The sequence below is a fragment of the Rhinolophus sinicus genome, chromosome 16, assembly GCF_057876585.1.
Source record: "Rhinolophus sinicus isolate RSI-liver-muscle chromosome 16, RSI-T2T, whole genome shotgun sequence".
Lineage (NCBI taxonomy): Eukaryota > Metazoa > Chordata > Mammalia > Chiroptera > Rhinolophidae > Rhinolophus > Rhinolophus sinicus.
The window spans coordinates 148,971,436-148,986,185 of NC_142516.1; the positions used below are offsets into that span (position 1 = coordinate 148,971,436).

Genomic DNA, 14,750 nt, shown 5'->3' on the forward strand with positions numbered 1-14,750 from the left:
ACTGTGTCTGTTGCTCACCAGTTCATGGTCGTGCCGGTTCCTCCCAGTGCTGGTCTGTTGTGAGCAGCGGTGCAGTGAACATGAGCACGTGTGTCTGTGTGCGCATGCCTGTTCTCACTTCTCCCGGCAGCGGGCTTGCTGGTTGTATATACGATAGTTTTACGTTTAATTTTTTGAGAAATTGCCGAACTGCTTTCTGAAGTGATTGTACCCTTTCACATCCCTCCAGCATTTTATTACGGGCAGGGGCAACATGGTGTGGTTTTCATAGGTTTACCACTACTCCAATGTGTCTGTCATTGGTATGTCGTATCATATGGGAAACGGGAGAAAAGCAACCTAATGACAACAGAAAGCTGTGTTACATTATCTGCTCTTTTGGAGGCATTTTAGTGTTGTAGCCAGCTTACCTCAGCCATGGCGGAGGTGTGTGGTTCAGGGCAGCGTGACTGGAGTGAACAGAATGGAAATTGAAAGTTGTGTACAGTGTGCAGCAGGTTGATTTAATATAAACAGTTTGTCCTGTCTGTTTTGTTTTGGTGGGTTTCAGGATCTGTGGAATAACTTTATCAACGTTTTGGTTATTAGCCCTTTTCTTTCAGTCATCTCCCAGCTTTGGAATCCTGTGTTTTCCACATTTAATTTTCCTTTTGATATCATCCAGTAGTTGTGACAGGTTTTGGGAGGACAGAGCAAAGTAGTATCTTTACTGTGATTTTCTTAGTAGTGATGAAATTCTTTCACTTCAGTGTGGGTCTAATTAAGGCGCAAGAAGGGATGCCAGGGGCCCTGTGGGGAAAAGGTAACGATGAGATAAGCCTAGGAGGTTAGGTGGCAGGAGGGCCACTCACTGTGGTTTTCATTTGCGTTTCCCTGATGACTAGTGGTGTTGAGCGTCTTTTCAACATCTGTTGGCTGTTTATCTGTATGTTCTCTTTGGAGAAATGTCTGTGCTGGTCTTCTGCCCATTTGTAAAAATTGGATTGCTTGTTTTTTTTGGGTATTAAGTTGTATGAGTTCCTTATATATTTTGGATATTAACCCTTTGTCAGATGTATCATTTGTGAATATCTTTTCCCATTTAGTAGATTGTCTTTTTGTTTTATTGGTAGTTTCCTTTGCTGCACAAAAATTTTTTAGTTTGACGTAGTCCCATTAAAAATTTTTATTGTTGCTCTTGCCTGAAGAGACATGTCGAAAAAGATACTAAGAGCTATGTTAAAAGAATATATACTCTTTGTCTCCATTTTCTTAGCTGTGAAAGTATCTTCTTCAGAGGGTTGGTGAGCAGATGATGTGACTCGCTGAAGTGAAGAAAGATCTACATACAATGTTATACATGCTCAGACTGTCATGTTTCCCTTTGAGCAGCTAGAGGATGGGTAGGGCATGGCAGAACGGGGAGGGGGGTGTTTGTTGAACCTACTGAGTCACGCATGGAAATGATTCCTGAGAGAGGTCACAGACAGCTCCTGTGCCTGCTCTGGGGGCTGGTTCCTTCTTTGGGATCAGGCAGTGTTACGAATATGGGAGGTGACAGACAGTTTTATGATTGACCATCTTGATGGTCTAGCACGGGGATGGACAAACATACCGCTGACCTTGGCTTGTTTTTGTCAGCTCATGAGTTAAGAAGGTGTTTTCATATTTTTAAAGGGTTGTTAAAAAAAGAGAAGAATGTGCAACAGACTATTTGGCCCACAAAGCCTAAGGTGTTTTCTCTGACCCCTCACAGAAAAGGTTTGCTGCCCCTGCTCTTAGCGGCTAGAGTCTCCAACCTTCCCCAGGTGACACAGGATCGCTGAGCTGACTCGGTGGCAGTCGTTTTCCTGATTGACGCAGAGCCACAGCACTTGTGTGAAATGTGAGATGCGCTGACAACTGAGTGCAGCTCACGCTGCCTCTTGCCCTTGCTGCCCCCTCCGAGGGATACAAGAACCCTCAGTGACACTTCCTTTCCTCCGTGGTGGGCAGCATTGTGTATTCCGGTTTGTGACAGATCAACTTTGTCCATGACCTCAGCGTTTCTATTCCAGACATTGCCCCCTTGATGCCTGTACAAGCTGAAGGATTTTCGGGTAAAGGAAATGTGATTATAGATTGAAATACACATACACCAAGACAATTTGGTCTGATTTTTGGAAGAGTCCGAGTCCCCCGACACTTGTTACTGTAAGCTTTTACTAAATGCCTGCAGAAGGTGAGTGCACCTGTAGGGAATTGGAGGTAGTGTCAGGTTGTACGCCTTCTAATGATGCTGGCATTCCAGGGTGACAACCCAAGGGCATTCCTTGACAGCTGGGTTCCTCTCTGATCAGGCGTCCGGCCAAGCTCGCAGTTGACGAGCACTTTCTAGTCCAGAGGATGACCCGTGATGTGCAGACAGAGGTGGGCTTGCCGCTCACCTAATACCCGTGAGGGACCTTGTTCCAGTGACCTGCCCTCTGCACCCAGGTGTTCTCAGCTGTGTCACGAAGATCGTGCTCCCTTTCTCCTGGGGTGGTTGTGAGGTGTAGAAAGCGACAGTTAAGGAAATTCTTAGTGTGGAGCCTTAGGATGGAGAAGGTTTGGAAATGGGAGCTGCTGTTTGTCATGGCTGAGTATTGTAGGGTATGGTGAGAATTCTTTTCCATGTCTTCTTTGTTGTTTGTGTTTGGGTGTTAATAAAAAGGGTGCCAGGATTCATTTCTCAATGAACTAAATAATTTATTGGGAATGCATTGTGTATTTTTGCCCCACTAAACGTCCTGATTTCGCTATTTGCCTTGCCCGCAAAGAACACCCAGGCCTTGGGCTTTTAGCTGGGGAGCCTTTCATTGAAGAGTACACGCAGCAGGCACTGGGAGAGCTTGCTGGGGACTCGGCTGTACAGGAGCTTAGCTGGGGCTAGGACTGGCACCAAGCTTTGTGACCAAGGGCTGGTTTGGGTCCCCGTCCTCTGCCGTCAGTCCTCACGTGGACCTGGAGGGATGTGACTCCGCCGACCCTCAGATGGGAGCCTTTGGCACAGGGCGTGCCGTCTGCGTCTGCGGGACAGTAGCGGGGCCTCAGAGCCTTTTGTTCTGTCCGCGCTGAGAAAGAGCCCGACACCGGGAGAGTGAGGGCCCCAGAGCCTCCAAGCAGCCTGCCAGCGGGACTCCCCCGGCACAGGCCAGGGGTACGTGTCCAGATGGAGCAGCGCCGCTTCTCCCCGAACTCTGACCTCACCGAGCTTCAGTGGTTTCCTGACCGAGAAACATGTGTGGGGGTGGCAGTGGGGGAGGGCTATTAGCCGCGGAGGCCAGGAATAAGAGATTCACCTCGGGGGTGCAGTCATTGTTTATGGTTTAAAAAATGTGTATTTGCATTTTCTTTGTAAGTAAAGCTGTCTCTACTGTAAACAAACATCCATTTAAAGGGGAGCAGATGCTGGCTCTAGGATTCCCTAAAACTCCTGGTACTTTGGGTATGTAGGTCTAGATATCAAAATTCATAAGATTTAACAACTCTGCCTCAATTTTCTTTTTGTCAAACACTGTAGAATAGTTCTTATTTCTCCTAGATCATGTAATTGTTGCAGGGTTGAAATAGAGTGTATGCTCTGGGGGAAATGAGTTGACTAAGCAGATTGTGGGGGCGTTTGTAATAGGCTGAAGAGAGTTCAGGTAGAGAAACTGAATGCTGTCACTGAGGAAAGGAAACAATCTGTTCATGGAAACAGGCCAAGAAGAACTTACCTTGTAATGATTAGTAGATTTCTTGTAATGGGGAGGAAAGCATGTTTCTGTATAAACCTATGATTTAGGCCTCAACTTTGAAAATATTCATCATTTAGCTAGGAATTAGTCTTTTCTTCTAAAGAATATTTGAGGATTGGAGAAATCGGTCAGTTCTTTGAGCTAATTGGAGCTCTTTGCTATTTAAAGGTGTTTATTTGGTAAATAAAGGTTTCTTATTTTGGAGACCGTAGATTACCCGATTAGTCAATACGCAAAGCATTCTTTGGGGCCAGAGGCTGAGAATGGCCATGGGAGGGTCCCAGGCTGTCAGGGAGGCAGGAAGAGGCAGGGCTTGGAGAGCAGGAGATGGACCATGTGAGCTGCCCTGCACGGCGCCCAGCGGGGAAAGCGGTGTGCACAGGGATGGAGCCCTGCAGCTTCCTGCAGAGCTTGGCACAGGGTGCTGGCCGAGACCTCTGGTTCCAACCTTGGCGGCACGTTGGAATCTTCTCGGCAGTTTAGAATAATACTCATGCTAGCACCCCATCCTCAAAGACTTGGATTTAACGTCCCCGGTGAGGCTGGGGTACCGCGTGGCCTAAGGCCCCCCAGCTGATTGTGGAGTGCAGCCACATTGAGCATCACTAACCACACCCAGTGGGGACGGCCGCCCTGTAAGCCACTTGCCGTGAGACCAAAGCACATAGAGCTGCGTTCTGCGTGTGTGTGCCCTTCCCCCGCGTTCTCCCGCCGCGACAGCACCGGTGGTTTGCTCACTTCGGAAGGAGGCGGCCGTCTTGGTGACAGCAGACACCAGGGGTGGTTAGTTGCTTGTTCCAGCCAAGAACGCATTACTGTCTTTGCACCTTTGAGGGGTGCAGGCTGAGTAGGAAACGGTGTTGCAAATTTGTTCTCCTGCACAGGAGCCCTGGCATCTGAGTCTGCATTTGTATAAAAACAAAAGTCCTGACCTTAGACTTTCTTATCAAGTCAAAATGAGGAGCTTCTGGCAGATTTTCTCCTCTCTTCTGTTCATGTCAAAATGTGTCTCAGGTTGGTTGCTGGGGGGGAACACCAGTGATCTGAATTGGGGGGGCACACTAATGTGTGACAGTTCCTGGTAGCAAGACACCCTTCCCACAAGTGTGGGAGGGGCTTCTCGGCGAGGCAGGAGGCCAGGGATTTGCCAACAAAGTTTCTTTGGTGTCTCCACTCCCAGAATTGGTTTTTGGACTTTGTACAGATTTCTGGTTACAGGACTTCTGGCTGGGAGAACCCCCATTAGAGGCATTTGGCTTTTGGGGGATCTTTTTTTGGTTTGTTTATAAGCTTTGCATTGGATGTATATATTTCTGTAGGTATTTTATATATATAGGTCCACTTGATTTTCAGATGGGGGAGGTGGGGGAAAGACCCTGAGCAAGAGTGAGCTTTAAACTTGTAGAATGAGAGGAAAACTTAAAGGTTAGTAGGCTTGATTAGACAACTCATCCAATACTATTTTCAGTACAGAATGCCTCTTAAAATGAATGATTAGATTAATCTGAGGAGATGGGTTTCCAGAGCATTTTATTTGCTTGTAATTAGCTTTACGATTTCTTATCTATGGGAAGAAGAATAAATTGTATAAAAAATTCAGCCCCACTTAAAAGTAGTTTTTAACCTCTCTTTGGGACTGGGTTGCATTGTGTTATACATGGTATGTGCTCACTAGGGGTTTTGGCCAGTTTCAGTGGTTTCTAAAAATGTCTCCAAAATCGAGTGCTATTTTAAAGATGAGCCCACTTGTTCTTAAACGTGCTGAACGTCCACCCCAGTTCCAGCAGAGGTAACAAATCAACCACCTGTGTCTGCAAAGAATTTTGCAGTGGCCTCACTTTTCCCATCTTTCCTTAGGTTCATTTGATTCTCTGACAACCCTGTGAGGTAAATAAATACTTCAGGCATCATTGTTCTCTTTTACTCAGAGGTTAAGAACTTGCTCAGAGTCAGGCAGCAAGGTATTACGGCAGGAGGAAAATCCAGGCCTTCTGATAGTGAATTTTGTGCTTTCTCTTTTGCCGTGAAGATCCTGAGCCAGTGAGTGACATGCTCAAACTTGGCAATCAGATGGCCTTGGGTTCCAGTTCAGGGTCTGTCGCATGCGCTGTGTCATTGGACAAATCGCGTAACTACTGTAAAATGGAGGTAATACTGCCTTCAGAGTAAGCGCTCAGAAATGGTGGTGGTTTTTCTTACGGCTTCATTCTGCCCAGGCCACAGCCAACACCAAAGAGTTTCAGCTAATCTGTGACATGGCGAAGGCCAGGGGTTCCTGGACTGTAGCTTTTGTTCGTGGGTGTCAAAGTGTCGCTGCCTGATGGATTCCAATCCTCTGCAGATTGTTTTGCACGACAGTCGCTTAGGTTCAAGTCTCTGTTCAGAAATTGGTAGTAAGGTTTTTCTTTCACAAACTGTCTAAAAGCACGTTTCTGTCTGAGGACGGCACGGACCCCCTGACAGGCTGGGTGGGTGTGTCGTGTCCCCCAAACTAGTGCCTTTTGAATCTGGCCTTCTTTGCCATGATTCTCCCTGGACTTGGTTGGGCCTGCTTTCCTTTTCCGTTCTGCGTCTCTTCTCTCTAACCGAGTCCCTTCTCCTGAGTCTGCCTACGGAGTAGAGCCCTTCAGTTTGGATATTAAGGAATTTAGTAGTCACCCTGTTAGGGAAGTTCTCAGAGCCGTCGCTGTCTTTTGTTTGAAGTTCCTAGCATCGTGCTTAGCCCTAACAGAAAGCCTGATAATTCAGGGTGGGGTCATTGCCCCAGTGGCTCCGTGCCCTTCTGAAGATGCCTGCCAGGACGTCAGCCGGTGCAGGGCGCTCTGGCCTCCCTGGGCAGTGGTTCATTGCTGCACCATGTGTGGCCTCTGCGCCTTAGGAGTTTTACAGATGTTTTCTTCTCTTTTTTGAGGACACTCACTCAGGCCTTCTCGAATTCCCCTCGACTCTTGTGAGGGAGGAAGGCCTCATTATTTCAGTTGATTTTAGGATAGTGCAGTGGAAAGTACACTGGTTTGTGAGGTAGGTGATGGGGCTTTACTGCTGGCTCTAGTTCAAGTGAATTGCTTCTAAGAAACTACTGAATCTTGAATAAGTATTGTCAGAAAGAACAGCTCAGTATAACTACACCAAAAATCACCACAACAAAAGCAGTGTCTATTTTCGTATCTATTTTTAGCAGATAACCATCCAAGGAGCTTTCCTTATGTTCTTGTTTTATTCTTTCAACATCCTAAGAAGTAGTGTTACCCTACACTTTACAGATGTGGAGACAGGCTGGTGGCCCAGTAAGTTGGTAGTAATTGGGCAGAGCTGAGATCTGCACTAGTGTTTAGACCCCCCCTAGAAAGCATAGTTTTGGGTAGGTAACTTAAGCATTCACAGGGGCAGTGCTGAATAACTGATAGCTTATTTTGGGCATGTATCTAGTGTCTCCTCTCTCCAGGTCTTTGTATAATCTCCCCAAATGAGATAGTTCGCAGAATCAGAGCAAAGCGGCTGTTTGGTGCACACTGGGTTGCAGTTTTTCAGGCTGTGGCTGTACTTTCCGTGTCTCCTTCATGTCGTGCTCTGCATTTGGGCTGGGGTTTGTTTTTGATTACTTGGGTATGTCTGAGACAGCCTTCTGCGGAAGTTTGGGGGTTGCCTGGAGGTACACAGGATGCCCACCTGTTTGCGGGGTGAGGTTAGCAAGATTATAAGCTATGTTCTTTAGTGGAAGATCATAAACTTGAGGGGAAAACAGCCTGTAAAATGTTAATACAGTTTTCAACCTGCTGCATAAAAATATGCTCCAGGAAAAAGGAGACTGGCGCTGCTAGCTTTGCTCAAGGCAGTTGTCAGGTCTGAGTGGGTTTGAGCCAGCAAATGGGGATTTTCCATCTATAACAGCGAAACAATAGTGGCCTCTTTGGGGCAGAAGAAAAGTTGAGATTGGGCGTTCATTTTTTGTTGTTGTTTTTTAAGCATTTTTAGAATTTTAATAATTTTATTTTTAGATAGTGTAAGGCTCAAACGAAGTTGCAATAACAATGCGTAGTTCCTGTGTACCCTTACCTGGCTTTCCCCAATGATAATATCTTATACTGTAAAACCAGGAAATTGATGTGGGCATAGTTCTGTTACCTCAGGTGCGGACCTAATTCAGATGTCGCTCGTTTTTTGGAGTGTGTAGTTGTGTGAATTTTATCACGTGCACATCTGAGTAAAATCACCAGCCAACACAGACCTGTTCCATTACCACAAAGACCCTCCCTGTGTTACCCCTCACTCAGCGCCCCCCCACCCTGCCCCCCCCAGCAGCCACACATCTGTTCTCCATCACTCTCATTCTGTCACTTCGAGAATGTTCTAGAAATGAAATCATACACTATGCAACTGTTGGTGCTTGTGCACAATGAAGCAGTTGGGTGATAGAAGGGAAGCGAGGGTAGTGGCAGAAAATGGGACTAGAAAGGAGCTATGGGGTTTAGATTCACGAGTGTCTGTGACTTCAGTCTTGAGACTGTGACTTGTCCCTGGTTGTTTTAAGCAGTGAACGAAAACCATGAGGTTTGAGGAAGCTGAACTGCCAGCAGAGAAGGTCTTGAAGTGGGTGGTGGGAGTGGCTCAGCTGCCTTAGGAGGGCCAGGTGTGGGGTCGGGCAGGGGTGGCAGGGGGCCGCATGGAGAGACGTTTTGGAAGGAGGGGCACAGTTTGGATGTAGGTGTAAGCGAGTGTCATGCGGGGTGTCATGCGGGGTCTCTGGTCCTGCTCCCCACATAAGAACACAGGATATGGTGAGGCCAAAAAGGAACACCCACGGAGCCATAGATAGGGGAGTCATACCGCTATATTCTCGCTGGCGGCTGGGTTGGAGACAGGAAGCAGGAGCCACACGATCTGCAACCTACCGTCCGCTTCTCTCTGGCATCCAACCCCGCTTGCTAGCTCAGCCCCGGCAGTTATATTAGTGGCTAATGGCTAACTGATTACAGCTGATGACCAACTAGTCACAGCTGATGACCATTTACTACCTGAGCCAGCACCTTTCCACGTGAGGTCGAGAGCCTGGAAACTGCTCTCTGGGACTCTGTTCCCACAGTGAGGAATCGGGGTACAGGGGTTTCCAGCTTTGGAAATGGGAGATAACAGCACTGGTAACAGTGGAACCCGTAGGGAAAGCTGGGTGGGGGAGTTGGGAGGATATGGAAGGATAAGATAACTGTCAACAGCCGTGCAGACACCTGCTGGTAATAGGGCTCCACCATGCTGGCAAATGGGTTCCACCGGTGTGCCCGGTCAGCTGCCTCTGTGGTGGCTGCCTGGGGTGGTGGGTGAGAGGGATTCTTAGGCTGAGTTCAGCTCAGGAGGAGAGTCCTGCACGTTATTAGGCAGCTTGCCAAGCTCAGAAGAGGGGAGGGGGCGTGCCACCTGCCACCACTCACCTTCTTCATGCAGACCCAGCTGAACGCCACAGCCTTCTCTTGTCTGTTGCTGCAGGGACCGTGATGTGATAAGTAGTGGGTATTAGAACACATCAAACTTCATTCCCTTTTCTTTTCATGGAAAAGCAAAGTGAAAAGCTTGGCTTCAACCCAGAGTGGTGTAGTGTGGTGTGACTACGCAAGCGGTACATCTGAAGCTAAGCAACTTTGAAAGTTGATTAGTAATGCCAAATGCGTTTTTCATTGCCAGAAATGATCAAAAGAAAACAGTAATAGCTACTCAGGTTTAAAAATATAAAATACTTAAGTCATCATAGAACCATTTTAATGAATTCTCTCAAGGGATTATGAAATACAGTGAATTATCATAGAAGCCTGAGCTCCAGAAGGGCACAGCTTTGAAATGTCTCCAAGCCTCGAAGTGGGGAGCAGGACATTGAACCGTGGCTTTTCTCTTCAAAGGAAACCTGAAGTTGTTGGTGGCTTGCTCTCATGGTGCCATGTGACAGCTGCTTGTGTTGTACACATAGTTGTTCATTTCCCATAGTCGGGGTTTCTAGGAGAAGGGTAGGTGGTCACCCCAAAACTTCCATGTCATAATCAGTGAGAAACTTCTGTGAAACCGTTGATTCCAGATTCTCCTGGTGACACTTTCCCGGGCTTTTGGCTCTTCCCATGATCCCCGAGCCCAGTGGTTTTCCTGGGCTTGTCTGGGAAGGGGCTTAGCATTCCAGAGGCCAGACTTCTGCCCCATGTGTTGATCGGGGGGTGCATTTTCTACCTATTTTGGTCAGTTTTTAAGGTTCCTTACCTTGATATGATTAAATATAACGAATTCCTTGCTTTTCCTAAATCTTGTAATTAAAAACAAACAAGACAAGGTGTAAGTCTGTAGGAAGGCCTAGAATTTAGCTGACTAAGGTTTAAAGAGAGAGGGCCTGGTGTTGTCATGATGAGCGATGAAAAAGACAAAATAAAGCCACCAGAAGTAGGGAAACCAAGTGAGGGTCCCCCAAATGGGAAGTGGGCTGTTTCTTGACATAGATGTAAAGGTTTTGAGGGAACTGGAGAAGGGACATCAGTTAGGAGTGCCTCTATTGCAGACATTGCACTTTGCACTAGCTGTGTCAGGTGCCGTGACGGGTAGGTGCGAGATCCCCAGTGCGAGTTGCAATTATTAATCTAGAGAGATTGTGGGGACAGAGCCCCAGAAAGTAGTTTACAGGCTCTCGGCCTCACGTGGGAGGGTGCTGGCTCAGGTGGTGGATGGCCATTGGCTGTGGCTGGTTGGCCGTCGGCTGTGGCCAGTTAGCCGATTGGCCGCTAGTATAACTGCTGCAGCTACTGAGGAGAGCCGAGGCTTGCCAAGGAGAGCCGAGGATTGCTGAGGAGCCGAGGAGAGCCAAGGAGAGCAGAAGAGAGTAGAGGAACAGAGTCAAGGAGAGTGGAGGAGAGTTGTCGGTTGGTTGGCGGAGGAGCGGACAGCAGGTCGCGCGTCCAGTGGGCCCAGCCTCCAGTGAGACTATAGTGATATGACTCCCCTACCTATGGCTCCATGGGTGTTCCTTTTTGGCCTCACCATATCCTGCGTTCTTGTGTGGGGAGCTGGAGCAGAGACCCCGCAGGCTGCCCCGCCTGAAAAATGGCGCAGCGAGCAGGGTCTCCCGCATGACAGAGATATTGTTATTTGTTATTATTTCTCTGTCCCCTCAATCCTTCCCTCAGGGGAGGAAACAAAGACATGGATGTTGAGTAGCTTATGGGGTCACATGGTTGAGTGAGCGTGTACATGAAATTCCTACCTGCATCACGAGAAGCGGTTCTTCCTTTTTGCCTTAGTTAGAATGATGGTCTCTTAGCTCAGATGGGGGAAGGGGAAGTTGCGCTGGGCATCTAATTGCTCTTGTTGGGCGAGGAGCCTGGGACCTGAGGCCTGGGACATTTATGAGCTGGCAGCACCCACCTTCTCTCCCGTCCCCAGCCCCATTGCTGTAGGAGAGGGGAATGTTGGGGCAGGGGCCCGACGATCTCTTGCTTCATAGCAAGTTGAGCCACCGAGTACTCTGACTCCTGCCTGGAGCCCGCTGTGACTTCAGCAGCCAGGCCCTCCTGCCTTCAGGCTGTGGGGTGGGTGGGGTGAGAGGCCAGGAGGCCTTTCTAATCTGGAATGATGACGGGTGCTTAGTTAAGCATAAACCTTTCTGAAAAGGAAACTCTCAAGATGGTTGGCAGAGTGGCACCTTTCCTACCAAGGAAATCTACTTTCCTCAGAGAACAGATTCTGGCAGCAGAATCTTGAAGTTCCTTTTTTAAATAGGTCATCATTGGCATTGATTTTGTTAATGGCCACGGGGCTACATTGCATGGTAATGAGCTTATGCAAGAATTGCCAGGAGGCAAGGAACCCTGCTTGCTTAGTGCCCTGCTGTCACCATGTTAGCAGACGTCTCCATTCTTGCCAGGGACAGTTTTTAGCCCAGTTTACAGCTGCTAACAGTGACAAAAAGCAGGGGGGAATTGGACACACCACAGTTGAGCAGATGCGAGACAGAGCAACTGCTACTAGCTTTACAGGTGCAGACTGCAGAAAAAGGGCTTTGGGGGAAGCTAGTCAAGCAGTAGTGAAAACGACTGTTTCTAAGCTGTCTCAGACCAGGCGGAAGGAAAATCAGGCAACTTATTCTCCTGTCCAGAGGATAGACCATCTATTGCACCATCCCAGCCCCCCAGAAATGGACACTTTGCTCCTGTGGTGATCAGTGATGGCTCTTGAATCTGTTATGTATTGATGTGAAACAATCACCCCAGAACTTCGCGGCCTAAAACGATAATGATTTAGTATTTCTCATGAATCCTCAGATTGACTGGGGGGGATTCTGCAGGTTTCGCTTGGGCTCACTCATGTACGTGTGGTCAGCTGGGGAGTTGCCAGCCCGGCTCTGTAGGGCCAGCGAGGATGCTGGGCATCTCTCTCTGTCTCTGCTGTAGGCCTGGGTGTGGGGCTGCTGCATGGGTCCCCGGCCAGCAGCGTCTCTGTCACCCGGCACTCTGCTTCCTGGGCCCCTCACCAGGTCACTGCATCAGCAAGTCCAGGCAGGCTGTTCTGTCAAGCCCTCCAGGCGATTCTGATGCTCCGAAGACTTGAGAACCCCTGTTCCTGAGTGTTAAAGCTCTCAGCACCTCTTCCTCACCCTGGTTACCTACTACCAACCCCTCCTTCCAGGGTCTCCGTCGCTCGGAATTAGGATATTCTTTGTAGTGTCTGCCCTGGATCCTGTGTGTGTCAATATAAGGCTGGGGTTTTCTTACTGCTCGGGGGACATTTACTGACCCGCAGCCATTGTGCCCTCCAGAAACATTGGTATAGAGGCAAGTAAGATATGGCCCCTGAACGCCCTCGGCTGACAGCCTGGCAGAGGGGGTAGTGTGCTGGGGGGTCGGCCCGGTCAGCAGGGAAGTGATGAATTCAGTTCATACGCGTAGAGCTTGTGATGTCCTGGTAGCAAGAGATATCTAACGAGTAATTGATTCTAGGAGTTAAAACTCAAAAGGCAGGGCTGGAGCCAGCAATTTGGAAGTCTCCGTATACACAATAATTCAAAATCAGTTTTCCTCAAAGGTGGTTATTCATCAGAATCAATTGGGATCTTTTAAAAATGTGGGTTATACACTCCCTACCCCCCGTGTCAGTGAGAGTGTTCGGGATCTCTGAGTGTCGCAGGGGATTCTGAGCAGCCAGGTTTGGGAGACATGGTCCCAAACCATGAAACTCTCTGACAGTCCTGGGGAGGAGTAGAGAAAGAATAGGAGGCCAGTTCTGGAACCTTGTGGGGACGGCATGTGATTATGGGCCGATACAGGTAGAGTCTGGGCGTGGAGACTTCTGGAACGAGGGGGACTGAAAGATATGTGGAGAGCAGGGTTGTAGTGGTCACGGAGCCAGAGACCTACGAGGGGAGGACGTTCAGGAGGACAGTCAGATGTGCTGCACCACATCCTGGGGTGGCCGAGCAGGAGCCAGACTGCTGTGGTGACCGGAGGGGGCGGGGCGCCGGGCAGGTCTGGGTGACTCAGGCAGCTGAGGAGCGGAGACAGGAGGGAGGGCGACCAGCGATGCAGGAAACCTGAGCTGCTGCCCAGCAGGCCGGGGTACCTGCAATAGGGCCATTGATGGAGCCGCGTCCTGGAGGAGAGAGGATGGATTCAAAAGCCCAGGTCTTAGGAGTGGTCTTGAAAAAAAGGAAGGCGACTCTCACTCGTCTTGGAGGGAAGGAGGTAAGAGGAAAGGTATGAAAACAGGAGAGTTTGTAGCTGCTGAGAGTGGACATGGTTTCTCCTGTGTCTCTTCTTCCTGGTATCCACAGAGTGAATTTCTCACTTAGTTTTTGCTGATGGGGTGGGTGGGTTTTGCGAGCTCGTGCACATGCCGTGTCAAAACGGTGCCTCTTTGCCGTCAGTGAGTGAGGCCGCCCGTGACTGTTGTTTATGCGGCCTTGGAACTGCCGCGCCCCAAGACCTCTCCATTAGAAATGGGCTGGCTGGGTTTTTGCAGTTCTCTCATAAGCGCTGCGTGCGACTCCGTGTGTTTCACCTTGGAAAGCAAGTTAGTGGTTAGTGCCTGGGTAGCCCGCAAAGCTCATTTAACTCACAGTGCTGCTGAAATTGCCATAATTTTGTGCCTGTGACCCCCTTACGTTTACCCATCTATGGGTTCTTCCTCTTCCTGCTGTTGTTTTTCCTTTTCAATCCTTCTCCTTCCCTTCTTTTACTCCTTTTTCCATATTTTCGTTTCTTTGGAGGGGTAATAGACTTTGAGGGTTGACCTGGCAAACTCTTGGTTGGGTAATGTTCTGAGGGAAGGTGTGTCTGCCTGTAGGGCTGGTGGCTCCCGGTCCTGTCTGATTGTGGGCTTGTGGGCTGGTGCCATTGCATTTGGGGCTGGGCGGGTTCTCGTGGTGTGAGGTGCAGCACCCCAGCTCTTCTGGCTGAATGTCGGTATTGCCCCTCAGTTGGTGGCACGCCCCCCACTCCCCCATTTCCGGATACCCCTGGGGTGGCAGGTTGCTGCCGGGAGAGAACTCAGCTGTTCTGGCATCGCTCCTGTTGGGGAGCTGTTAGGACGGTTGTTGGGTCCCTACAGCTGGACTCCTTGGAAATGTGCACTGTGTGTGTCTATTCACTGACCAGTCGGTGGCTAAGAGCTCTTAGAAGCTATTTCAAGGGCATGATGTTGACATGACAAATGAAAACAGGTTACTCTTTGTTTCCTGGGATCTGGTTAAAATATTTAGGCCAGGTCAGTAGCTCTAAGTGAAGATACTACGTAGTGCTGTATTGGTTGGACTTTAAAACATGGCCTGTTATGAAGCAATTGAATCATGGTATAAATGTTTTCTTCCTGTTACGTGATACACCTAGTTAGTCTGTTTTAGTTATACCAACCTGAATTTAGAAAGATTAGGGGGGACGTTGCGGAGAAAAGTAGAATTTTTGCTTAGACAGGAGTGTTTATTCAATAAATCCATGTATCATATTCAAATAAGTGTTTTGATTTTTATTTACTTTGTACAAATGCTGTAGCCTTTCC

The 14,750-nt window shown here is 48.6% G+C and overlaps 1 protein-coding gene across 2 annotated transcripts in view; it reads left to right on the forward strand.

Moving 5' to 3' along the window:
* STK24 (serine/threonine kinase 24) overlaps positions 1 to 14,750 on the forward strand; it is a 103,306-nt gene that overhangs the window by 29,700 nt on the left and 58,856 nt on the right. The window contains exon 1 of one of the 2 annotated variants that reach the window (XM_019756909.3): positions 13,335 to 13,438. The exons of the other annotated variant lie outside the window; for it this stretch is intronic. Within the exon in view, the coding sequence (XP_019612468.3) occupies positions 13,361 to 13,438 (78 nt within the window). The 5' untranslated portion in view covers positions 13,335 to 13,360. Of the gene's footprint in view, positions 1 to 13,334; positions 13,439 to 14,750 lie in introns of those variants that run through there. 2 annotated transcript variants of the gene reach the window in all.